This window comes from Ovis aries, chromosome 8, assembly GCF_016772045.2.
Source record: "Ovis aries strain OAR_USU_Benz2616 breed Rambouillet chromosome 8, ARS-UI_Ramb_v3.0, whole genome shotgun sequence".
Classification (NCBI taxonomy): Eukaryota; Metazoa; Chordata; class Mammalia; order Artiodactyla; family Bovidae; genus Ovis; species Ovis aries.
In genome coordinates, this window is record NC_056061.1 from 36,437,917 (window position 1) to 36,464,678 (window position 26,762).

At 35.9% G+C, this 26,762-nt stretch overlaps 1 protein-coding gene across 1 annotated transcript in view; it reads left to right on the top strand.

Moving 5' to 3' along the window:
- ASCC3 (activating signal cointegrator 1 complex subunit 3) overlaps positions 1-26,762 on the top strand; it is a 341,266-nt gene that overhangs the window by 68,915 nt on the left and 245,589 nt on the right. Inside the window, exons 6-8 of the mRNA XM_027972421.2 lie at positions 4,145-4,349; positions 5,009-5,150; positions 5,716-5,841. Coding sequence (XP_027828222.1) covers positions 4,145-4,349; positions 5,009-5,150; positions 5,716-5,841 — 473 coding nt within the window. The remainder of the gene's footprint in view (positions 1-4,144; positions 4,350-5,008; positions 5,151-5,715; positions 5,842-26,762) is intronic.

Below are 26,762 nucleotides of genomic sequence, written 5' to 3' on the forward strand. Positions count from 1 at the left end.
GAATCTGCCTGTAATGCAGGAGACGCGGATTCTATCCCTGGGTTGGGAAGATCCCGAATGGCCACCCACTCCAGTATTCTTGCCTGGAGACTCCCATGGACAGAGGAGCCTGGCGGGCTATAGCCCATGGGATTGCAAAGAGTCAGACACGACTGAGTGACTTTTCGCTTTCAGAGAGCAGTAGCCTTTTGCCATTTAGTGTTTTCTATCTTTTATACTGATTTTCTTTGAATCTTTATGTATGTATGTGTGTGTGTATATGTGTGTATATATATATGTGTATATATGTATGTATATATATGTATACATATGTATGTGTATATATATACACACACACATATATACATACACACATACACACACACACACACATACACACACAGCCTGCTTTATCTCTGTTCTTATAACCAGGAAATATAAGGTAGGCTAGAAGTGAGTGAGAATAGTGTACTAACTGCTAAGTTGATAGTTATAAATTGAATTCTGTTTTGGGGGCTGTCATGGCGAATGTTTAGTATCAGTTCAGTTCAATTCAGTCACTCAGTTATGTCCGACTCTTTGTGACCCCATGAATCGCAGCATGCCAGGCCTCCCTGACCATCACCAACTCCTGGAGTTCATGTTTAGTATAGGGTGTACTATAAAAAAAAAATAAAGATTAAGTTAGCTTATGCTGTCAAATGACACTCTTTTGAGTAGTTATAGGAAACTTTGTCTGTCGTAGTAACATTTAAAAGGATACAAGCTCTACATGTTTTTCAATTAAGTTCTGTATTAGAGTTGCTGTTAAACTTATTCATTTCATTTCTGCTTGTCAGTCTCTAAGTTAGCTGACTCATCAAAGAGAATAATACACTTAAGCATTTGTGCTTAATAACTTGATTTTAAAAGTCACTTATGTTCAATCTTATGGGATTTCAGTATATTCTGACTGAGGCCTTTTAAAGCTATTAGTAAGGTAAATATAGTTCCTTCTTATAATTTTAACTTTCTTATTTTGATGATCACAGATGTGTCCAATAGTATTTTGTACCTGTCACATTTGTTTAAAATATTAATGACGTTAGCATAAAATATAGTATGTTACCCAAAGACCCCTTCAAAAGCAGAGACATCACTTTGCCAACAAAGGTCCGTACAGTCAAAGCTGTGGTTTTTCCAGTAGTCATGTGTGAATGTGAGAGTTGTACCACAAAGACTGAGCCCTGAAGAACCGATGCTTTCTAACTGTGGTGCTGGAAAAGACCCTTGTGAGTCCCCCGGACTGCAAGGAGATCAAACCTGTCAATCCTAAAGGAAATCAACCCTGAATATTCATTGAAAGAACTGATGCTGAAGCTCCAATACTTTGGCCACCTAATGCGATGAACCGACTCATTGGAAAAGACCCTGATGCCAGGAAAGATTGAAGGTGGGAGGAGAAGGGGAAGGCAGAAGATGAGATGATTAGATACCATCACTGACTCAATGGACATGAATTTGAGCAACTCCAGGAAAATAGTGGAGGACAGAGGAGCCTGGCCTGCTGCAATCCATGGGATTGCAAAGAATCAGACACAACTTAGTGACTGAACAATACCCAAAGAATTTAGTTTCACATACACAACCTTTAACACTCATTCATAGTAATAAGTTTGTGGCATTATTCACATTTTTAATAAATCTGCTTAACATCTCTGTTTCTGAGCATGTGACTTTGCACATAGGTTATTTCTTTTTTTTCATATTTCAGAGTACATTTGAAAACTGGCATTATGCTGCTTTCTTTCTCTAACACAAGTTTCTTGGTTATAAATTCAATCATTATAATAGATAAATAAGATTTACTTACAAAGCAAAATATGTAAGACTTAGAAAAATACTTTTCTCAGAACCATAAAATGTAGTTCCAATATAGGTAAGATTATGTCTTATTTCATAATTTTCAGATGTAACTTTTATTTCTCACTTTGCTTTTTGAGACTTGCGGTGCCATTATACACATGGGTTATTTCATGTGGTTGAGAGTTAAAATGACTTATTCAAAATCATGTAATGAGATAATGACACATGCCTGAGAATTGTGAATACAGTGAATTAGAAAGCTAATTTCCCCCTCTTGATGCTGTGTTTAAATCCTTCCTTGTTTTGTATTAGGTCTTAGAACTTGATAAAATAACTTGCACTGTGCATCTTCAGAGTGTGGACCAGTTTCATTCTTAATTCTTAATTGTTTTTCTAGCCTAGCAGCAGTGCCTGGGACCCAGTAGGTCCTTAAAACAGTAAGCTTGTATTGACTTGGATTGCTTTCAGTGACATTCCTGTCCATTCCTTTAGGGCTGCAGTGAGCCAAGATACTATTTCTTAGAAAGATTTAATTAAACACAGAAGGTAATCCTGTTAGAACATTTTTACTGAATATTGAGTTGACCAACCACAGGTTTAATTCTCCCTTATGAACACTGAGCTTTGATTGACCTGATTCCTCTTAAGTGGTTCTAGACTTCTTCCATTTTTTAAAGAAGCTGTATTTCCCAAATCAAAACTACAAGAAGGTATCACCTTACACCAGTCAAAATGACCATCATTTACCAGTTGACAAATAATAAATGCTGGAAAGGGAGCCCTCCTACCTTGTTGGTGGAAATATAAACTGGTGTAGCTCCTATGGAGTACTGTATGGGGGTTCCTTAAAAAGCTGAAAATAGGGAATTCCCTGGCAGTTCAGTGGTTAGGTGCTTCTACTTCAGGGGGCACAAGTTTGATCCCCGGTTGGGGAACTAGATCCCTCAAGCCATGTGGTGTGCCCTCCCACCACCAAAAATAAATAAATAAAAATAGATTTACCATATGGTCCTGTAATCCTACTCCTGGGCATATATCTGGATAAAACTCTAATTTGAAAAGATATATGCACCCCAGTGTTCATAGCTGCACTGTTTACAACAGGCAAGACATGGAACCAACCTAAGTGTCCCACTGACAAATGAATGGATAGAGATGTGTTATATGTATACAATGGACTATTACTCTGCCATAAAAATGAATGATATAATGCCATTTACAGCAACATGGATGTACCTAGAGATTATCATATTAAGTGAAATAAATCAGACAAAGACAAATATCATATGATATCTTATCTGTGGAATATAAACAGGATACAAGGGAGCTTATTTACAAAGCAGAAGTAGCCTCATAGACATAGAAACAAATTTATGATTACCAGAGGGGATGGGGGATAGATAAAATTAGGAGTTTGGAATTAACATATACATATACATAGTACTGTATATAAAATTCAAAACAAGGACCTACTGTATATAAACATATACTGTATATAAACATATCTGTAAACATAACTATAAACATACATATAAACATATATATACTGTATATAAACATATACTGTATATAAATATATATATATAGTATTGTATATAAAATTCCAAAGACCTACTGTATAGCACAGAGAACTGTATTTAATATTTGTAATAACCTATAATGGAAAAGAATCTAGAAAAGCATATATATATCTGTATACACACACATCTGAATCACTTTGCTGTACATCTGAAATTAACACATTATAAATTAACTATACTTCAGTTTAAAAAATGGTTAAAAAACCCTGTATTTCCATGAAAAGGGAGATCATATTTAATTTGCTTTAGTCATCTTCTAAATATATCCTGAGCTGTATTTTATTTTTATTTTAATTTATTTCATGTATAAATTAGTAGTGACATGTAGACAATTTAACATAGTGAGACCTATTATATTGGAAAAAGTTAAATCTTATATGTAAAGAATATCTTTATTTTATTATGCTAACAGTAAATGCTGATTAGTATTGTTAATTATTTTGAAATAATTTAGATTTTTTCATAATTATGAAATATAATTTTTAGTTTCCTGACGTTATATCTAAGAATTTATATTAGTCTATAGCAAGACAATATCTGCTGACTTTTTCTAAGCCAGGATATTATATCATTTAGAAATTGTGACTTAGGAAAACTCTCCTTAGAACATGTAATTAAATATGCCACTTTAAAAAAATGAATTCTTAGAGGATTGTGTAGCTTATGTTTTGGTAAAGAGGAAAATTGGTTTTCATAAAGGTTAAACTTGTAAAAATATGGATCTTAAATTTGCTTTGCAGACAATTGCAAAAAAATTTTGGGAGAAAATGCTAAACCTAATTATGGTTGTCAAGTCACTATTCAGTCTGAACAAGAGAAGCAGTTAATGAAACAGTATCGCCGGGAAGAAAAAAGAATGGCCAGACGAGAGAAAAAGGCTGGGGAAGATGGAGAAGCTGCAGAAGGACTCCTGTGCTTTGACCCTAAGGAACTGCGGATACACCGGTAATAAAAGCCAGAAGCTGAAAAATGCTTGTGTTGTAGCTGTTGCTTTTATGTATCATAATTTTAGTTTAGTTTTAACAACTTGGATGATTCTCCTAGACACGTTTTCTTACAAGAAGAGAATTTTGTTGTATGAAAACCTAATTTTCTAGGATAAGAAAGCAGTGATCTGCTTAATTAGAATATTCCTGGTTGCATCCACAGAGGTGAGAGATTTAGGTGCTCTGCTTTATGAAGTGTACACAAATTTATTTTGAGACCTTTTTCTTTCCTACCTTAATGAATGCTTTTCCCCGTGTTGAGAAGTAGAAAGGAGGCAAATGAATACATGGTATTTAAATATTGAAACGCAATTTAAGAAAGGAACTTATTCATACTTTGTTAAATATCTTTGGATTGTGAAAAAGAAAATTATAATAAAAAACATTAAGTCAAACTTATCAGATAATGTTATCTAAAAATAGTACCTGAATATGTGTTGATACTTATGTGATTACACGGAAAATTTCAGGCTTGCTAATAACTTTGTGTTGTTTAATTTCTTCTCTTTTGTATTTGAACACTACATGAAATAGTTATTATAGTCACTTTGTTTTAGTATATGCTTTCTATTGTGAGATAAAAATGACAGATTTAGCCTATTATTTTTGTATTTACAGAGAGCAGGCACTCATGAATGCTAGAAATGTTCCAATTCTGAGCAGGCAGAGAGACACAGATGTTGAAAAAATACGTTATCCCCATGTTTATGATTCCCAGGCTGAAGCCATGAGAACATCAGCATTCATTGCTGGTGCAAAGGTATGTCATTGGTATATGACCACTTTTGGATATCATGTCTGTTCTAGAAGAAATGCCACATAGATTTTTCCGTTTCTTTTTACTGTGCTAAATTGTATATTTGAATATTGAAGAAAATGAGGTAGTACAGTTTATGTGACGTTCTTAGCACATAGTAGGTATTCAAAGCATGTTTGTTATCCTCCCTTTCATTATCTCTGCAACTTACATTTTTGAGTTTTAGCAGTTGTACCACTTTTGAACTAAACCTTACACTGTGTATCGCACGTTTTCCCTGGCTGCATAACTACATTTATCTTCAGGAATACCATGTAATTACTGTGTGCTTAAAATTCATCAGTGTAATACGGTTTGTGTGTTTTATGAGATATCTGATTCATGAATGCTTTTTGTATATGTATGTGTGGTTTTTTTTGTTTTTGTTTTCCTTTAGCTACGTTTATTTGCTAGTGCAGTGTCGTGAAACCAATAGCGTTTTTCCCTCTCTCTTTAATTAAAGAATCTTTATCAGAGACATTATTCTATCTTGTATTATTCTTGGATTTTTAATTTTTGATGTTTATAGATGATTTTACCAGAAGGAATCCAAAGAGAGAACAACAAGATATATGAAGAAGTAAAGATTCCTTATAGTGAACCAATGCCAATTGGCTTTGAGGAAAAACCAGTTTATATCCAAGACTTAGATGAGGTAAGATTTTCATTTTATAAAGTTGATAGTTTTGATGCTTGGTATGATTTTGAATGCATTTGTGTTGGAAAAATAATTTTTAAAAGTTGGTTAATACAGTAAAGAGATACAATCAGTTGGTTACTAATGAAATAGGGGAGTTTGAATTAAAATATATATATACATGTATTTCTTTATACATTGAACATTTTTACATATATTTTGTGTATATTTCTATAATTATATGTTTATTTTAGCTATTTTAGCTCATATTTGATTTACCTTATGTAAGCTGACTCAAGTAAGTTGTTTTAAAGGATTCATATATTGACATATCAAATTGAGTATAGGACCAAATTCTAAACTAATCAACTTTCCCTCAACTTTTTAAATTTTGAATACTTGTAGCCCTATGGAAAAGATACATAAATAGTAATTCCCTTCTGTTTTGATTTACCATTAGTTAAAACTTTGCTATAATTGCTTTATCTCAGAATGAAATAATTCTTCATTTAAAGTACATATATTATTTAAGGTTAGCCTTTTCATCACCAAAGTGAAGTTGCTTTATTTTTATATATATGTAAGTCATATGAAGTCATTCAGAAATATCAAATAATATAGGCATACAAAAGGAACAGCATACGGAGTAACTATAGCCAACCAAAAGTAGCTCCATTCTATACATATGGGTGTATGTGTGTTTTGATTTTACAAAAATAGAATTATATCCATACATACTTTTTTTCTGTTTATATATATATATATATATATATATATATACTTACATCTTTCTATGTCAATAGACATATTTTTACGACATTATTTTAAATCACTATATGGTATTCCAACTTATGTCTTCATTACTTTTACACCAATTTCTTATTGTTAGAATTTTAAGTTTCCTACAAGTTTTTATAGTAGACTGAAATTGTCATTAAAACTTATATTAGTGGGTTTCAGCCTTTGGATCAAAATTACTGTAGAATTTTTTTAAGATCCAAATGCTTTGATCCCTATTAAATCATAATCTCTTGGGTGGGACCCATAATATCTATTTTTGAAGATGATTTTTAGAGCTCTATAGGTGATTCTGAAATGCAGGCAAGGCTGAGAGCTTATAGAATTAAATAGTTATATATATAATTCTTTTTAAACCCTACCAATCATTATAAGGATTATCATCATGAAGATTTATTTAGTTTTGTATAATAAATACTAACTTTTTTTCATATAAGAGCATTGTTGACATTCATTGTCTTTACAATGAATGGACCAGGCTTCTTTTTCTCTCATACTTGTTTCCAAATAAATACTTCGTTCACTTTAATGTCGAATACAGGAGTAGAAGAGATTTCTGAATGGGTTCTTTCTATCTGCAAGCTTAATGTCTCTTTGCCATGTAGCCTAACACACTTACAGGTTCCCTGGGTTAGGATGTGGCCATCATTGGGGATCATTATCCTCTCTACCACGCGAGATGTGGATGACCACAATTTAGCTATTCACCTGTTGACGGACATCTGTGTTGTTTACAGTTTTTGGCTGTTATGAATTCTGTGAATCTATTTGAGCTGCCCTAAGCACAGACTAGGTGGCTTAAAGAACAGACATTTGTTTTTTCACAGTCCTGGAGGCTGGAAGTCCCAGGCCAAGGTGCTGACAGTTTTGTTTTCTGATAGGGACTCTTTTCCTGGATTGCAGCCCCTTGTCTTCTCTCTGTGTCCTCACAAACTCATATGGCTTCTTCCCTGTGTCTAGAGACCTCTTGTGTCTTTTCTGCTTCTTATAAGGACACCAGGCCTACTGGATTAGGATCTCATTCAGATGACCTCAGAACCCTAAAGGTTCTGTATCCAAATATGGTCACTTTAGGAGTTAGGGCTTTAGTTTATGAAACTTTGGAATACATAATTGCATCCATAATGTGGAAATAACTGCTCCAGATATTGGTGTACAGGTTTTTGTGTGAATGTAAGTTTTTATTTCTCTGGGATAAATATCCAAGAATGCAATTACTCAGTTATATTATAATTACTTGTTTAGTTTTCTAAGAAACTACCATAATTTTTTTTCCAAAGTATCATTTTATATACCAACAGTAATCCAGTGTGATCTAGTTTCTCCACATATTCACCAGCATTTGGTGGGTATCACTTTTTAATTTTTATTTTAGCCATTTTAATTCATATTTTTATATAGTACTTGTATTTTCCTTCTTGTGGTTTAAGTGTGCACTTTCATAAGGAGCAATAATTGGGGAATACTACATTCAAATGCAGTGTGTCATAAGTACATAAGTAAACTCTTTGATGTCTTAACAATGTAGATAATGATCCCAACTAGATGCTGTTACTGTGGATATTAATATAGAGCTCAGGAAAAAATATAGATGTTAACAGACTGTTAGTTTAGTTAGATGCATCTGTTAGTTTGGATCTTTTTTTTAAAAGGCAGGATCTTTATGTATCAGGAGAAATGCTCTTGAAGATGTTATCTTTCTCTTTTCACTGAGATCATAATTGGATTCTGCTCCTGACAGTCCTGTGGAACAATAGATAAAATGCTTTTATGTCCTCTCACTGACTGACTGTCGCATCAGAGAAATTTGTCCTGTCTTTCTTGTCTTCTTAAAATACTTCTGTAATTTGATTAAAAAGATAAGGATAATTTAAAAATTCTAAAATGATGTGCAAAATTGCTGTTAATGCTCTTAAATGGGTTTTGTACTTTCTTGGAGAGGGAATAATCCAAAAAAAAAACCCCCAAAAAATCATTAGATGGGCTTCTGTATTAGATAGAACTCACTCATTTGGAAGGTAGAGAAATGAAACTCAAAATAAGTTTTAGCAATGAATACAGACTGTTGGCTTTTCTAACCAAAATATCTGGGAATAAAGCTGCCTGTGCATTCAGGTGGATATGTAAGTTCACATGATGTCATCAGATCTTTTCCTCGGTCTTCATCTCTTTCTCTCTCTCTCTCTTTATTTCTGTCTTTCTTTATTTCTTTCTCTTTCCCTTCTCCCTTATCTTCTCCTCCATCTCTCTTACCCTCTATTCCCCTCCTTTTATTTCTCTGGTTCTTTTTATCCTGACTCTCAGATACATACTTTTTACATGTAATCAGGGAAGAACATAAGACAGCAACTCCAAGCTTTCCTCTCCCCATATCCTAAAAGCAAGAGGGTTTTCCCCACTGAAAAAAAAAAAAAAAAACTCCTGGGATGAACTCTTATCTTCTTGACTTGTGTCACCAGTTCATTTCTGAACTATGTTCCCCACGATAGGAGTGTTGCTGTTGCTACTGCTGCTAAGTCACTTGCCCCATAGATGGCAGCCCACCAGGCTCCCTCATCCCTGGGATTCTCCAGGCAAGAACACTGGAGTGGGTCGGTAGGAGTGTGGGATTCTTAATTGAGTATGCCTGCTCACTTGAGTCAGAGAAGGCAATGGCACCAGTACTCCAGCACTCCAGTACTCTCGCCTGGAAAATCCCATGGACAGAGGAGCCTGGTAGGCTGCAGTCCGTGGGGTCGCTAAGAGTCGGACATGACTGAGCGACTTCACTTTGACTTGTCACTTTCATGCATTGGAGAAGGAAATGGCAACCCACTCCAGTGTTCTTGCCTGGAGAATCCCAGGGATGGGGGAGCCTGGTGGGCTGCCGTCCATGGGGTCGCACAGAGTCAGACACGACAGAAGCGACTTAGCAGCAGCAGCTCACTTGAGTTTCCTCACCCTTGGCCCTCTGTGAGCCATCAGGAGTCAAGGAGGAGTTTCCCAAAGGGAAGATGAGGCTGTTATCCTTAAAAAGGAGCATATGAAAGATGCCTAGCAGACAGAACTGTATCTTTGATTCTGCATTTTTGTTGGTGTTAAATCAGTTGAGTGCTATCTGTTTCCACAGGTGGGAGTTACAGTTTTTCAATAGTCAATAGAATGTTATTTGGCTCGGAATACTGATCCAAATATACTGTTTAGTTTGGAAAAGTAATGTAAAAGATACGTATAATGTTTCATTTGAGAAGTTAAGGAAGTTGAGTCCTATAAAATCTGAATGTAGAGAGTTTGAGGATTTTTGTGACCCCAGATTATTGAATCCCATGTTTACAGGCTAGGTCCTGGGGGAAATTATAAACAGAGGTAACTTAAGATCAGAGAGTTGCTGCACAGAGTCGGACATGACTGAAGCGACTTAGCAGCAGCAGCTGCTCACTTGAGTTTCCTCACCCTTGGCCCTCTGTAAGCCATCAAGAGTCAAGGAGGAGTTTCCCAAAGGGAAGATGAAGCTGTTTTCCTTAAAAAGGAGCTGATCTTAAGTTACTCCATGTAGCATATCTGACCCACACCATTTCTATGGAAGTGATTAATACAGTAGGGGTATGTTGTGCAGATGTCTATGGCAGCACAGAGAAAGCAGATTAGCAAGTTCACAGAAGTCTTCATGGAGGTCAATGCAGGGCATAGGATTTTGCCAGATAGACAAAGGACGTGGTTGGGGGGTGTATCATAGGCAAAGGATGCTCCATGAAACAGTATGTGACCTTTTGTAAACATGTATTTCAGTATTAGTAGTATGCAAGCTACATATGTAGCGTGACAGCAAATTAGTCTGAAAAGAGACTTACTAGTGCACATGAAGGACTTTGAAAACCATACATAGTAAGTTTAAATTCAATGTTGTGGGAAATGCTACTTGTTAAAAATAAAAGTAAATGATCAGATTTTTTTTCACTTACAGAGATTACTCTGGTTGCAGTAAAAAAAAAAAAAAAAAACAACTGATGGTTGAGAGTAGAACTGCTGCAATAGTTCAAGGGAGAAGTGCTGTGTGCCTGAATGAAGAAAGTGGAGCCTATGTAGAAAGTGGGACAATGAAGAATAGATAGCTGCTAGTTAAATGTTAGTAAATGTTAGTTTAGAAGTTGTATAACATCTGATGACAGGTTAAATGACAGGGGATGAAGCAGAGAGAAGAAACTGAAATGATATCCAGGGCAGCATGGGTGAGTGCTGGTGTCATTTATTAAGATGAGAAACAGGAGAAGAGGAACAGAGTATGTGTGTTACGTCCAGGAGGTCACGTGTTGGTGAAGAGTGAGGCTATGAATCCAGGCGGTTGAGCTTGAATCTTGGCTCCCCATGTTCTAGTTGAAAGAATGGGGCCAAGTTACTCTCTGAGATCCAGTGTTTCACTTGTACAGTTGGGATGATAGTACCTACCTCATCATTTTATTGTGAGGATCAAATCAGTTCAGTTCAGTTCAGTCGCTCAGTCACGTCTGACTCTTTGCCACCCCATGGACTGCAGCCCACCAGGCCTCCCTGTCTGTCACCAACTCCCGCAGTTTACTCAAACTCATGTCCATGTCCAACCATCTCATCCTCTGTCATCAAATGAGTTAATATATGTAAAACACTTGGAAGAATTATGAGTACTTAAGACATTTTAGATAGAATGTTAGCTTAAAATGATAAATGTAAACTGACAACTGGTGAGATCAGTCTGAGTATGGATAACATGAAAACACTTATTGTTTCTCTGGAAATTATATTTATTAAATACATTACTTCTATGTTCATTTATGCTCTTCAGATATCCTTTCATTACAAGTACATAGTCACTCTATGAAGACATAGGGTAGTTTCCAGTTAATTGATAGAAAATAAAGAAACCTGTCATTGTACTTATTGACATTTGTGGTTATCTCAAGACTAAGAGTTTGGGAAAAGGGAAGTAGAATGAGTATAAAAAACCGTTACTTTTCTTGTGGTTTTACTGTGTTCTCTGAGCCTGAAGGGATCCTAAAGCTGAAAGAGTTTATTGACACAGTTTGATTCAATCAAATTACAAAAGCCAGAAAGCTAAAGAGGCATCCAGAAAAACACTTCAGAATGTGAATCATTTTTATGAGATCAATTTGAACAGGAAAAAATGTTACTAAAACCTGGACATACAACCAAATAAAAAGCCTTTTCCTGAAGTATCCCATAGGCTGCTTATTACACTGTCAAGTATATTATCAGTTTCATCAGCACCATGACCTTGAATTCCTCACTGCTTTTTTTAGAGGTGGTATCAAGAAATAATAACAAAATCTAAAGTTCAAAACTGAAAAGTGAGCTTACAGTCTTTTTCATACTGATAGAGATCTTAGCGAAGAAGATTTCATAAATTTCACCAGGAAGGAAACAATGTGACAAATATGAAATTTCTGATCATTTAACCAAATTATAATTTCCCTTGATACCTGTCTCACCTCACCGGGCAATCAAAGAAACATGAGTATTCTGATAATATTTGCTATTATATTTGTCAGATTTTTCAATACTTATGACCACCAAATGAAAACAGATGAACAAACAAACATGTAAATATAGACACCTTCTGCATCTGTTGTAAACCCCACAACACGTTGTTATTCTTTTTGCTGTTAACAATCTTTTTAAGATATTAAGATGTCTGAATGATAACCAGGAAACGTCCTTATACTTGTGCATCTATCTGCTCTTTTATGCCTTTGTGTAGGGAGATTCAGATTTCCATCTGGTATTCCTTTTTTCTAGTGCAGGTCTGCTGGTGATAAATTCTTTCAGTTTTGTATGTCTAAAAAAAAATAATCTTTATTTTGTTCTTGAAAAATAATTCATTTGCTGTGAAATTTTAGGTTAATGGGCTTTTTCCCTAGTACTTACAGATGTAGCTGCTTCTTGCAGCTTACAGATGTAATCTTGCTTATATTGTGTCTGATAAGAAACTTGTCCTCATTCTTTATCTTCCTCTCTATATAATAAGTCTTTTTTTTTTCTGGTTGATTTTTAGATTTTCTTTTCCTCACTGTTTTTAGGCAGTTTGATTATGCCATGACTTTGTATTAACTTTCTGTTGTTGTATAAGAAATTACCAAGATATTAGTGACTTAAAACATCCATTTTTTATCTCAGCGTTCTGGAGGTCTGATTTGGTTGGGCTGGACTGGGTTCTCTGTTTGGGCACGACTTAGCAACTAAACAAAACAGAAGGATTTTAGGGGTTTTATGTTTTAGGGGTCAATAAATGTGCAGTATATAAAAATTTGTTCCATGAGATAAGCTTTCCCATAAGAAATGCTTATATGTTTTGACTCTCAGCAAGCATTTATATGATTAAAAAGTAATATTTACTTGCTAGGAAAGTACATTATAGTTCAAATATATGAAATAGCTAAGTCTGATTTGAAGGAGTGAATCTATATTTTCTTTTCTAAAAGAGAATTTTGTCTGTATGCCCTGAACTTTTGTAGGATTATACCATAAAGTATACTGGGAATGCTGCAGACAACTAACTAGGAAAAGGGCACCAGCTGCTTGAAAAATACCTGCTAAAGAGAGTTATAACTAACATCTGTCTCTAGCTAGGAGTAATTGAACAAAATAACTTTCTTTACAACGTATACTTTATTGATTTTATGGGGAGGAAAATTAGAAGAGAGAAGATTAAAGGCATAGTGGCATATTGAGCTTCCCCAGAATGATAATGTTAGAACTCAGATGATTTCAAAAGTCTGAAATGTACATGCATTTGACTTGTAATGTGGGAATTTCAAGTTGCTTTAGAAGTGAACTTTGTCCATATTTTCCAACTTATCTCTGTGTTGTAGTTACGCAGGCCTATCACAAATAGACAAAAATATTGGGTAGGATTGTATTACTACTCTAGGGTTTCATTATTTGTCTTTGAAAATATATGTGAATTGGCTATCTGTCATCAGGAATCATTTCTTGAGTTTTGATTGATGCAAGTCACTGTGCTGCGGTGGGTATCAAAAGGTTTGGAATTACGACTGTGCATTTGAGGAACTTACTATCCCATTAGGCAGTTAGAATTTATGGGGATTCTCAGCTTTACCATTTGCACGTTTTATGACGTGGATCAGGTTACATAACACCTCTAAGTTTCAGTTTCCTTATCAGTCTGTTTATTCTGAGAAGATTATATGAGTCAGCACACAGAAAATGTGTAGCAGTATCTGTGATATATTTTGAAAGATGAGCTACCCAAATTGCAGTGTGGTATTACAATGCTGACAAGGTTCAGGGCATACTTTGAATCTTTCTGTTAAGACATATGGAAAGGTGAAATTATTTTGGTATCAGTAACATTAAAATTCCTCAAAGATGAATACTGGGGCTTCCCCAGTGGCTTAGCAGTAAAGAATCCCCCTGCAATGCAGGAGTCACAGGAGATGCAGGTTCGATCCCTGGGTTGGAAAGATCCCCTGGAGGAGGAAATGGCAATTATTCTTGCCTGGGAAATCCCATGGGCAGAGGAGCCTGGCTGGGCTACAGTCCATGGGATCACAAAGAGTCAGACATGACTGAGCATAGTACAGCACACAGCAAAGATGAATATTGAAGTAATATAGAAAATGGCTTTAAATTGATAAAGGTAAAGGGAAGGAACTTGCATTTTTTTAGTTAATACTGTACATTTTTTTAAGGCACATTGTATCACATTATTTAACTTCATCCTCTTGTATAAACCCTGAAAGCAAGAGCTTTTAGAAAGGACAAGCTTCAGTTGGATTGAATGGTGCAAATATCAAGCAGTGGCTAAATAACCATAGGGTTACCTTGCTTTTTTTATTCTGTCCAAACTCTTACATTCTTGATAAATTGTAGAGTTGTATGAAAATAATAAATATGTAATTTGAAAGTGTTAGTTGCTCAGTCATGTCCAACTCTTTGCAACCCCGTGGACTATAGCCTGCGAGCTTCCTCTGTCCATGGAATTCTCCAGGCAAGAATACTGGAGTGGGTTGTCATTCCCTTCTCCAGGGATCTTTCCAACCCATGGATCAATCCCAGGTCTCCTGCATTGCAGGTGAATTCTTTATCATCTGAGACATGAGGGAAACCCCAGTAATTAAGTAATTTGGGTAATTTTGAATATATCAGCGGAAATCAATTATGAAGAAATGGACATGCTTTATTGTATAACTTTCATAATTTCTTACTTTAAATGTTTTGCTTATCCTTTAAATCTTTACATACTACACAAGAAGTTCAAGTAAAGCATTTGTCATATGGTGGGGGGTGGGGGTCCCCTTACCTAACTTCTCCCTTCTAATTTGTTACATGTTTAAACCAAAGTTTTTCTGAGTAAAATGTACTTTAATCTTCCTGGAGTAGGTTGTGTTAACTTAAGAAAAAACTAGATGACTGAGAAAACCTTAATCACTATGTTCGGTGTAGGTAGGAAAAGTTCTCAGTCTTGCTTGTTCTCAATAATCACTTGGAAGACTGCTAAGAAATGTCCAGATTACTATTCCCCACCTTAGCAAATAAATGAAGATCTCAAGGGTTGAGAAGAAAGTCAATGCCAAGTGTGTTGTTAAGCAGTGGAGTATTTGAATACACACGTGTGTGCACATTTGTATATCGAACTATCCTAAATAAGTCATTAATACTTTCATTTATATAATGGGTTTTTGCTATATTGTTTTTATTCTATATTAGATGGATTCTTGACTTGACATCATAATAAGTTATTCAAATACTGTAAGGTTAGTTAGTGAAAATAGTCCATTATCCTTCAAAGTGAAGTGAAAGTCACTCAGTCCTGTCCGACTCTTTGCAAACCCATGGACCATGTAGTCCATGGAATTCTCCAGGCCAGAATACTGGAGTGTGGGTAGCCTTTTCCTTCTCCAGGGGATCTTCCCAACCCAGGGATCGAACCCAGGTCTCCTGCATTGCAGGCACATTCTTTACCAGCTGAGCCACAAGAGAAGCCATATCCTTCAAAACCCTTCATTTTATGAGGATTCTCTTAATATTACATTTTCTTGTTTAAGGATTATATATTTAAAATGACATCCTTGATTTATTTAATTAGTTTTGAAAAGTTTAAAGTCATTCATACTGTAAAAACATTTTAAATTTTAAATGAAGAAATTGCCTGTAATTTAATAAATATAACATTTTTGTGAACTTGACCACATTAAGTGCCTAAATACTTCACCTGCTTTAAAGATTTCAAGCAAGCTAATGAAAGTAATTTAAAAGTTAAGGTCAGAGCTAAAATTGGCTATTACTATAAATACCAGCCAAGAAACTGAAAATGACATTTTCTTTGTGGGACTCCACCGAATTGGACAGAGAATCTTCTGTTGTATTGCCATGGTTAGAAGTATGGCTGTTTATTAGGAGGCTGGCCCCACAATTCTGGACAAAAAGACTGTGATACCAATTAAATAATAGTGTCTTACATTTTTAAGATCTAACACTTAAAAATAGTGATATCCTGGAGGGCTATTTACAATATATAATGTCAGGATAAATTCATCTCCCTTATGAAAATAATTTATTTGCTTAGTAGAAAATGCCTTATTCTTTGCCTCTAATTTTACTTCTGCTTTAAGCATCTAAAGTTTGTATATGTAATTATAATACTGGTTTGTGAATCTAGCCCTTGTTTATTCTAGAGAAGCAAGCCAAACCTAGCCAACTCAGACTCAAAACTGAGGTTCCACCGTGTTTTTGTTTTTGTTTTGTTTTTTTTTGGCCCTGTTGTGTGGCCTGTGCGATCTTAGTTCCCCAACCAGAAATCTAACCCATGCCCCTTGAACTCGGAGTGCAGAATCTTAACCACTGAACTGCCAGAGAGTTCCCTTTTACTGTCCTTTTGTGCATTGGGAATGTGACTCTTGCCGCAGCACATTGGTGAAGGTGTTTTGGAAGGACATCTGACCTGCTGACTGTGCTGGTAGAAACCCACATGTGCAATCGTGATGATTTATCAGTGGAATTCGTTATTGTGCAGACAGAGTTTTGTCTTTTAAAATTTCCTCTTGAGATTTTTTTCTTCAGTTTTTCTCAGTAGTTAAGCCTTAGCTCAAACCTGGAAGTAAGGAGGATACCTTCCCCTTCCAAGAAGAGGATAGTGCTCCTTTTTCCTAACACCCATTATGCCTTACGTTCTCAATTAAAGGTGCTAGTGTTGCTATTATTCGTTTTTCTTTCCTTGTATTTTTCTCTACAAGGCCAGTAATAGCTACTTATTTATCATTTTGTCATCAGGGAGTTCAGTGTATTTAGAAGATCCATCTGGTTATTTAATTGGGTTTTTTGGGTTGTTGTCAAATGGACTATCTTCAGGATGAGAGAATTTTTAGAAATTGATACTTCAGGGCATATGTAGTATTTTTGGTTACTCTTTTAAATGATGTAAATGCATTCCTTTAAATAATATGAGAGGATTATGAATTATGCATTGTGATTTCTTACTCCTTTTTTGTATGTGAAAATTGGCTCAGTTTCTTATTAGACAATGACTGACTTACTTGATTTTCACAAAATCTTATAATCTCATTTCCTTCAAAGATTTAATAGAAGATTACTCTCCTGAGGTCTTTTGTTGCTAAGACTTAATTTCCTCTACCCAGATTGCCTGGTTCAAAATGATTTAATATCATAAAACATTAAAACATATAATTCTCCAGTAAAGAGTAACTAATAAAGACCATACATTGTCTTTCTTTTTTTTTTAACACTGTCTTTCTTATCTCTTTTTTTCTTTTTACCCCTTATATCTTAATTAATAGCACTCATTAATTTTTCAATGTGTTTTCAAGTAGGAGTACAAATTGGAAATCTGGGTTTTGGTAAAGATACAGAAATCTTCATATGACATAATTTAAAACAGAGTGAATCAGTTACTTTTTATTAATATAAAACATTAAGTATTTATCAGTTTAGTTCAGTTCAGTCACTCAGTCGTGTCCGACTCTTTGTGACCCCATGAACCGTAGCACACCAGGCCTTCCTGTCCATCACCAACTCCCAGAGTCCACCCAAACCCATGTCCATTGAGTCGGTGATGCCATCCAACCATCTCATCCTCTGTTGTCCCCTTCTCCTCCTGCCCTCAATCTTTCCCAGCATCAGGGTCTTTTCCAATGAGTCAGCTCTTCGCATTAGGTGGCCAAAGTATTGGAGTTTAAGCTTCAACATCAGTCCTTCCAATGAACACCCAGGACTCCTCTCCTTTAGGATGGACTGGTTGGATCTCCTTGCAGTTGAAGGTGTTTATATCTGTTAAGAAAGAAATTATTACTATTTTTAATACATTAAGACAACATAGACTAAATCTTCCCTTTTTGTTTTTCCTCAAGATATTTTTTTTATGTACAGAGAAAAGCATTTTTGTGGATCTGATTATAAAATCTGTTCTATAAAAAATAATATCTAAAATGTAATATCTAAATTTATAAAACAGAAGGTAAAATTCCTTTATAACCCCAGATCTAGTGACACGGTTTGATATATATCATTTCACAGTTTTTTGTATAACAGTTTCTATTTAATTAATTATGTTACTGTTCTGTGGCATATTTTGTTTTCCCCTTTTAGGTGTGTTTGTTGGTAAGAATATATATCTTCCTCATCCTATTCAGGGTTTCCCAAGTGGCTCAGTGGCAAACAGTCTACCTGCCAAGCAGGAGATGCAGGTTCAATCCTGGGTCGGGAAGATCACCTGGAGATGGAAATGGCAACCCACTCCAGTAATCCTGCTTGGGAAGTCCCATGGGCAGAGGAAGCTGGCAGGCTACATGGAATTGCAAGAGTCAGACACAGCTTAGCGACTAAACAGCAGCATCCTATATAACTACTGTAATTCATAAAGAATGCATCATGAATTGCTTGTCTCCAGTTTATGTACATTCAAATTGTATTAGCTTTTTTTAAATTATAAATAATACTTTAGCAGATATCTTTGAGCTTAATCTGGCATTCTTGTTCAGGTAGTTAATTTAGGTAAATTTTTTGAAAGTGGAATTTTTAGGCTAAATGATATGCAGATTTCTCTGTTGATCATTTAAAAGCAACGTGTATGATTTAAAAGCAATGATCATTTAAAAGCAATGTATATGAAGACATAAAAATTACAAGAATAATCCAGTTTCAAAAGTCTTAAACACCCAGATTAAAAAGCATTCTTACTGTATTTTGCCTTTATTTATTAGTATGGTCAATGTTTTTGTGACTTTATATTTTTATATTTTATATCTACATATATTTTTATTTTTATAAAATTAACTTATACTTGGTTAAAAAAGATCATTATAGGGAATAAAAGTGTAAAAAACAATGATATCAGTAAACTTTATAAGTTTTTAACTTGGACTTTAAAATCTGAGCTTGTTCCAGTCTTTGCTTTGCTACTTCTTGGCCGTTTGTCCTAGGGCACAGTCTTCAATTTCTCCATGCCCAGTTTCCCTATCTTTAAAATAAGGATGGTAAAGAAAGACCTACTTCATGGGTTTTCTTTGGATACTGAGAGAAATAATCCCCTTAAAGCATATAAAGCAAAGCCTTATATGCAGTATGTGCTCAATAGAAATGCTAGCTAACTGGTACTGTTATCATTAAATGAGCTAGTGAATAATTTACCTGCCAATTTAAATAATAAGGAATTTATTATCTTCTGGATTTATCTATAACTCAAGAGTATTAAAAATAACACTTTAGGTTTTGCTTTGTAACATACACATCTACAGATCTTGCCGCAGATCATCAGTTTGGGGTCAGCAGTGAAGCAGTGTGCCAGGTCTTTAAAGGTTGTGGTGTGAAGGTGTGTGGTAGTAGAGCTATCGGTTCAGTTCAGTTGCTCAGTTGTGTCCGACTCTTTGCGACCCCATGAATTGCAGCACGTCAGGCCTCCCTGTCCATCACCAACTTCCGGAGTTCACTCAAACTCACGTCCATCGAGTCGCTGATGCCATCCAGCTGGTTGGAGCCTAAGTAACAAACTCCTGGTGGCCTAGGTTCACCTGCTCCAACTTTAGCTCTTCAAGACAGAATATAAGCCCTGATAGCTTGGCACTTGTTAGGCAGAGTTGAGTGCATGATGACCAAGTGGGAGGGTACATTTGAGATAACAGCAGGGTGTAATTTAGGCTTTGTGTATAATAATAGATCTGGACTTTTGATGAAACCATAGCATCTTGGGTGAGGTCCCTGGTCTAATGGTGTAAGTATTAGATACTGTAGGAAGAGAATCTGCTGTTTCTTCTATTCCTAAACTTGTGATAGAGAAAAGCCTTTGAGGAATTCAGCATATTAAGACCAAAAAAGAGAATGTTGAGGAAGACAATGAGAGGAGGGACATAGGACTTAATTTAAAGAAACTTCAGGAGTTTAATTCAATTTAACTTTATTTTAAAATTAAAAAAAAAATTTTGGCCATGCTGCACAGAATGTGGGATCTTAATTTCCCAACCAAGGAGCAAACCCATGTCCCCTGCATTGGGAGCACAGAGTCTTTATCACTGGATCATCAGGGAAGTCCTTCAGTTTTCCTTTTTCTCTCTGTAGGGTAAAACTCTAGGACTAGTGAGAAGAACTTTTTAATATGAAATATTTTTGCAATACTTCAGAGCTCATTTAGGCATCACAACTTAATCAGACCTATCTTTAGTTTTTCTGTTATCTTTTTTTTCTTCTGTAAATATTCAGTTCAGTTCAGTTCAGTCACTCAGTCGTGTCCAACTCTTTGCGACCCCATGAGTTGCAGCACGCCAGGCCTCCCTGTCCATCGCAAACTCCCAGAGTTCACTCAGACTCACGTCCATCGAGTCGGTGATGCCATCCAGCCATCTCATCCTCGGTCGTCCCCTTCTCCTCCTGTCCTCAATCCCTCCCAGCATCAGAGTCTTCCAATGAGTCAACTCTTCACATGAGGTGGCCAAAGTACTAGAGTTTCAGCTTTAGCATCATTCCTTCCAAAGAAATCCCAGGGCTGATCTTCAGAATGGACTGGTTGGATCTCCTTGCAGTCCAAGGGACTCTCAAGAGTCTTCTCCAACACCACAGTTCAAAAGCATCAATTCTTTGGCGCTCAGCCTTCTTCACAGTCCAACTCTCACATCCATACATGACCACAGGAAAAACTATAGCCTTGACTGGATGGACCTTAGTTGGAAATCACATTGTAAAAACTAGAAATCTTTAAATAGCAAAATATCTCTTTAATTTATCCTTGTTCCCTCTCAGCCCAGATCCTTACTTCTTCTATCATTTTATTAGATTGTGTGTATCCTTCTAGAATGTCTATAAGAAAATATGAACATATTTTAATGTGGTATATTAAGCACATACAAATAGTAGATTCTTATTCCCTATTCCCTACTGCTATCACCTTTTAAAAAAAAATTTAATTGATGTATAGTTGCTTTCCTACCATCTTTGAGAAAAGTAGTATAATATTGCTGTGCATCTTGTTGTTTTCCATCTTAGTGAGCACAATATATTCCATGGCTAAGCAGTTTATAGTATGGAATATGGTTTGTAAGAAACATGAGAGCAACGGATTCCAGCATATAGAGCTTGAACTGACTGTACTGAGTTGTGAAATTTTGAGGCTAAGGCACATGCTATCTAAAACTGGAAGAAACCTAAACTTTGAAAATTATATAAATATGTCTCTGGTATCTATATGATTTTTCCTAACTATATGCTGAGATTGATCTTTACTGTTTAAAAGTTAAGCTTATGATACATACACTCACTTGGGAGGGAAGACATGATCTTGGCTTCATCTTAGGTACCTAGTTAATGCATTTTAACTGGTAGTACCTACATTCGATTATTATAAACATTTAATGCAGTATGTTTAGTGTACATTTTTCTTCTTCCAGGTAAATCGTATTATACAGAGTATTTTTTAAAGATAAAACCTGCATTTGACAGCAGTCTGTGTAGCTAGTCTTAAAGTATATTAGAAATATATACTTTCTATGGATTTGTATATATGAGACATGTCATTTCTGTGAGATTAGTAGTATGATGAATCCAAAATATGCATAGACAAGTGGATTTAGGATGAAACTTGTAACATTTCATCTACTGACCATAATGTTTTGAAAATGCATAGTAAAACTAAAAGGGAAAATGGTACTTATTTAGAACGACTACCTGAGCTAAACATAAAGCCTTTATGATAAATTAGCCATGAGATACTCAGTTTTCTGTTTAAGAGCAAATATTAACATGCTAAGAAAAATAATTACAGTTTAACTTTTTATACTCATTAGCATAAGAAGTCAATACATGAGTTAGAAGGATATTAAATATTTGGAAGCAATGATTTTTAGTGCCATTTAATTAGACATTAGTGGATGTTTGATGTATAAATAAAATGATGAATATTATTATTAGATAGTTCGAAATTTGAGTAAATTAGAGTTTTGATATAGTCATACTTTTCTTCCTCTTTAATCTTTAGTTTTCCTAAGATATTTGTGAATATAATTTGAATATTGTTCAAATACAAGAAATTCCTAATGCATAATGAGCTTTAACTTAATTATCTCATGTTCCAGTAGCTCACAGAATTAATTTGAAGTACATTGAATCTTCTAGTGATATTTTTAAATAAAGTTAAGGTTGCTGTCTCTGCACATTCCTTTTATTCTTTTACTGACAAGTTTATTCATGAAAATTGTTTCATGAATTTTTCTAAATTTTAAATAAAAAACAAAAAGAAACTTGGGAGAAGGGGGCAGAACGTGAGCTGCTTAAAATAATTTATAAATTTTTGTGGGTTTTGGGGGGTAACTTGCTTTTTCTCATCAGCATGGTATGTTACTAGTAAAGAGTGTGTATATGCAACAATATTTTAAGGGTTCTTTTGCAGTAGTTTTGAATATAGAATTATTAACTGGCAAAAATCATTGTATGCTGGTATTTTAGACAGCATATGTATTTGGTGGTAATTTGTATTGAAGCTAAGGGAAAATCAGTCTCATCTCTTCCACAGTTTATTAGTGTTATGGACTTGAGTGAGTTGTTTAACTTTTCTTTAGACCTCAGTTTCCTCTGCTTCCCTGCAATCTTTCAGGAAAATCTAGAGATAAAGAGTCTCTACCGTAGTTCAATTTTAGTCTGGTCATAACATCCTGATCCATCTACATCATCTCTGCTGCCCCTTCCTTCCATCTCTGTCATACAACTACTAACTTTTAACAAGTTCTAGGTGTCTCTCTAATACTCTTCCTTCTGCCTGAAATAGCACTCTGCTCACTGAAACTCTCTGTCAGATGCCTCAGCACATAGTTTGTAACTTTTTAATATAGACAGCTAAACTGGTGTAATATAATTCTATCACCTTTTCCCCCTTTAAACCACAAACTAATCTGTTGTAAGGATCATCTTAGACACTGTCTAACTTTTCTTAAGAGAAAGAATATTTATATTTACATAAGTCCTTCAGTTCAGTTCAGTTTAGTCGCTCAGTCGTGTCCGACTCTTTGCAACCCCATGAATCACAGCACGCCAGGCCGCCCTTCCATCACCATCTCCCGGAGTTCACCCAGACTCACGTCCATCGAGTCAGTGATGCCATCCAGCCATCTCATCCTCGGTCGCCTCCTTCTCCTCCTGCCCCCAATCGCTCCCAGCATCAGAGTCTTTTCCAATGAGTCAACTCTTCGCATAAGGTGGCCAAAGTACTGGAGCTTCAGCTTTAGCATCATTCCTTCCAAAGAAATCCCAGGGCTGATCTCCTTCAGAATGGACTGGTTGGATCTCCTTGCAGTCCAAGGGACTCTCAAGAGTCTTCTCCAACACCACAGTTCAAAAGCATCAATTCTTTGGTGCTCAGCCTTCTTCACAGTCCAACTCTCACATCCATACATGACCACAGGAAAAACCATAGCCTTGACTAGACGGACCTTAGTCAGCAAAGTAATGTCTCTGCTTTGAATATACTGTCTATGTTGGTCATAACTTTTCTTCCAAGGAGTAAGTGTCTTTAAATTTCATGGCACCATCTGCAGTGATTTTGGAGCCCCAAAAATAAAGTCTGACGCTGTTTCTACTGTTCCCCCATCTATTTCCCATGAACTGATGGGACTGAATGCCATGATCTTCATTTTCTGAATGTTGAGCTTTAAGCCAACTTTTTCACTCTCCACTTTCACTTTCATTAAGAGGCTTTTAGTTCCTCTTCACTTTCTGCCATAAGGGTGGTATCATCTGCATATCTGAGGTTATTGATATTTCTCCTGGCAATCTTGATTCCAGCTTGTGTTTCTTCCAGCCCAGCGTTTCTCATGATGTACTCTGCATATACATTAAATAAGCAGGGTGACAATATACAGCCTTGATGTACTCCTTTTCCTATTTGGAACCAGTCTGTTGTTCCATGTCGACTGCTAACTGTTGCTTCTTAACCTGCATATAGGTTTCTCAAGAGGCAGGTTAGGTGGTCTGGTATTCCCATCTCTTTCAGAATTTTCCTCAGTTTATTGTGACCCACACAGTTAAAGGCTTTGGCATAGTCAATAAAGCAGAAATAGATGTTTTTCTGGAACTCACTTGCTTTTTCAAGGATCCAAAGGAGATCCACACAGTTAAAGGCTTTGCCATAGTCAATAAAGCAGAAATAGATGTTTTTCTGGAACTCTCTTGCTTTTTCAAGGATCCAAAGGATGTCGGCAATTTGATCTCTGGTTCCTCTGCCTTTTCTAAAACCAGCTTGAACATCAGGGAGTTCACAGTTCACGTATTGCTGAAGCCTGGCTTGGAGAATTTTGAGCATTGCTTTACAAGCATGTGAGATGAGTGCAATTGTGCCGTAGTTTGAGCATTCTTTGGCATTGCCTTTCTTTGAGATTGGAATGAAAACTGACCTTTTGCAGTCCTGTGGCCACTGCTGAGTTTCCCAAATTTGCTGGCATATTGAGTGCAGCACTTTCACGGCATCATCTTTCAGGATTTGAAACAGCTCCACTGGAATTCCATCACCTCCACTAGCTTTGTTTGTAGTGATGCTTTCTAAGGCCCACTTGACTTCACATTCCAAGATGTCTGGCTCTAGATTAGTGATCACATCATGATTATCTGCGTCATGAAGATCTTTTTTGTACAGTTCTTCCGTGTATTCTTGCCAGCTCTTCTTAATATCTTCTAGTTCTGTTAGGTCCAGACTATTTCTGTTCTTTATTGAGCCCGTCTTTGCATGAAATCTTCCCTTGGTATCTAATTTTCTTGACGAGATCTCTAGTCTTTCCCATTCTGTTGTTTTCCTCTATTTCTTTGCATTGATTGCTGAAGAAGGCTTTCTTATCTCTTCTTGCTCTTCTTTAGAACTCTGCATTCAGATGCTTATATCTTTCCTTTTCTCCTTTGCTTTTCGCTTCTCTTCTTTTCACAGCTATTTGTAAGACCTCCCCAGACAGCCATTTTGCTTTCTTGCATTTCTTTTCCATGGGGATGGTCTTGATCCCTGTCTCCTGTACAATGTCACAAACCTCATTCCATAGTTCATCAGGCACTCTGTCTATCAGATCTAGGCCCTTAAATCTATTTCTCACTTCCACTGTATAATCATAAGGGATTTGATTTAGGTCATATCTGAATGGTCTAGCGGTTTTCCCTACTTTCTTCAATTTGAGTCTGAATTTGGTAATAAGGAGTTCATGATCTGAGCCACAGTCAGCTCCTGGTCTTGTTTTTGTTGACTGTATAGAGCTTCTCCATCTTTGGCTGCAAGAATATAATCAGTCTGATTTCGGTGTTGACCATCTGGTGATGTCCATGTGTAGAGTCTTCTCTTGTGTTGTTGGAAGAGGGTGTTTGCTATGACCAGTGTTTTCTCTTGGCAAAACTCTATTAGTCTTTGCCCTGCTTCATTCCACATTCCAAGGCTAAATTTGCCTGTTACTCCAGGTGTTTCTTGACTTCCCACTTTTGCATTCCAGTCCCCTATAATGAAAAGGGCATCTTTTTTGGGTGTTAGTTCTAAAAGGTCTCGTAGGTCTTCATAGAACCTTTCCACTTCAGCTTCTTCAGCATTACTGGTTGGGGCATAGACTTGGATTACTGTGATATTGAATGGTTTGCCTTGGAAACGAACAGAGATCATTCTGTCGTTTGTGAGACTGCATCCAAGTATTGCATTTCAGACTCTTTTGTTGACCATGATGGCTGCTCCATTTCTTCTGAGGGATTTTTGCCCACAGTAGTAGATATAATGGTCATCTGAGTTAAATTCACCCATTCCAGTCCATTTTAGTTTGCTGATTCCTAGAACGTCGATATTCACTCTTGCCATCTCTTGTTTGACCACTTCCAATTTGCCTTGATTCATGGACCTGACATTCCAGGTTCCTATGCAGTATTGCTCTTTACAGCATCGGATTTGCTTCTATCACCAGTCAAATCCACAACTGGGTATTGTTTTTGCTTTGGCTCCATCCCTTCATTCTTTCTGGAATTATTTCTCCACTGATCTCCAGTAGCATATTGGGCACCTAATGACGTGGGGAGTTCCTCTTTTGGTATCCTATCATTTAGCCTTTTCATACTGTTCATGGGGTTCTCAAGGCAAGAATACTGAAGTGGCTTGCCATTCCATTCTCCAGTGGACTTCAAGTCTTAGCACCTCTGTGTATAATAGGTTTGTTTGTCAGTATTTTCTTCTAATGCCTTAGTTTACTTCTTGATTGAACTGTAAGCTTTAGGAACAAAGGAAATGTTCCTTAGTCAAGGTTGAATATAGGTTTTTCTTTTTTTTTCCTAGAACTACTACATATTTTGCTTAAATCCAGTTTACTGTTCCTTTGGAAGATATTGTGTATGAAGTGTGTATCTTTTTAAGACTTGTACTGTTTTCCCTCATTTACTCCACTGACTTATCAATCAATAAAAATTTATTTTTAAGCGTACTATGTTCCTGGCAACTCATTAAGTACTATGGTAATGCAAAGAGTAATAAAACAGAATTCTTAGTTTTGATCCAGTGGGCCAGATGTACATATAAACAAATTATTTCAGTGTTTGTGGGTTAGGATCATAATGACAATATATAAAGAAGGTTATATGGAATGTCTAGCTGCTGAGAGAAATGGGAGTTCCCTTCAATGTTTCGAATTATGGAAAAGTATAAATGCATG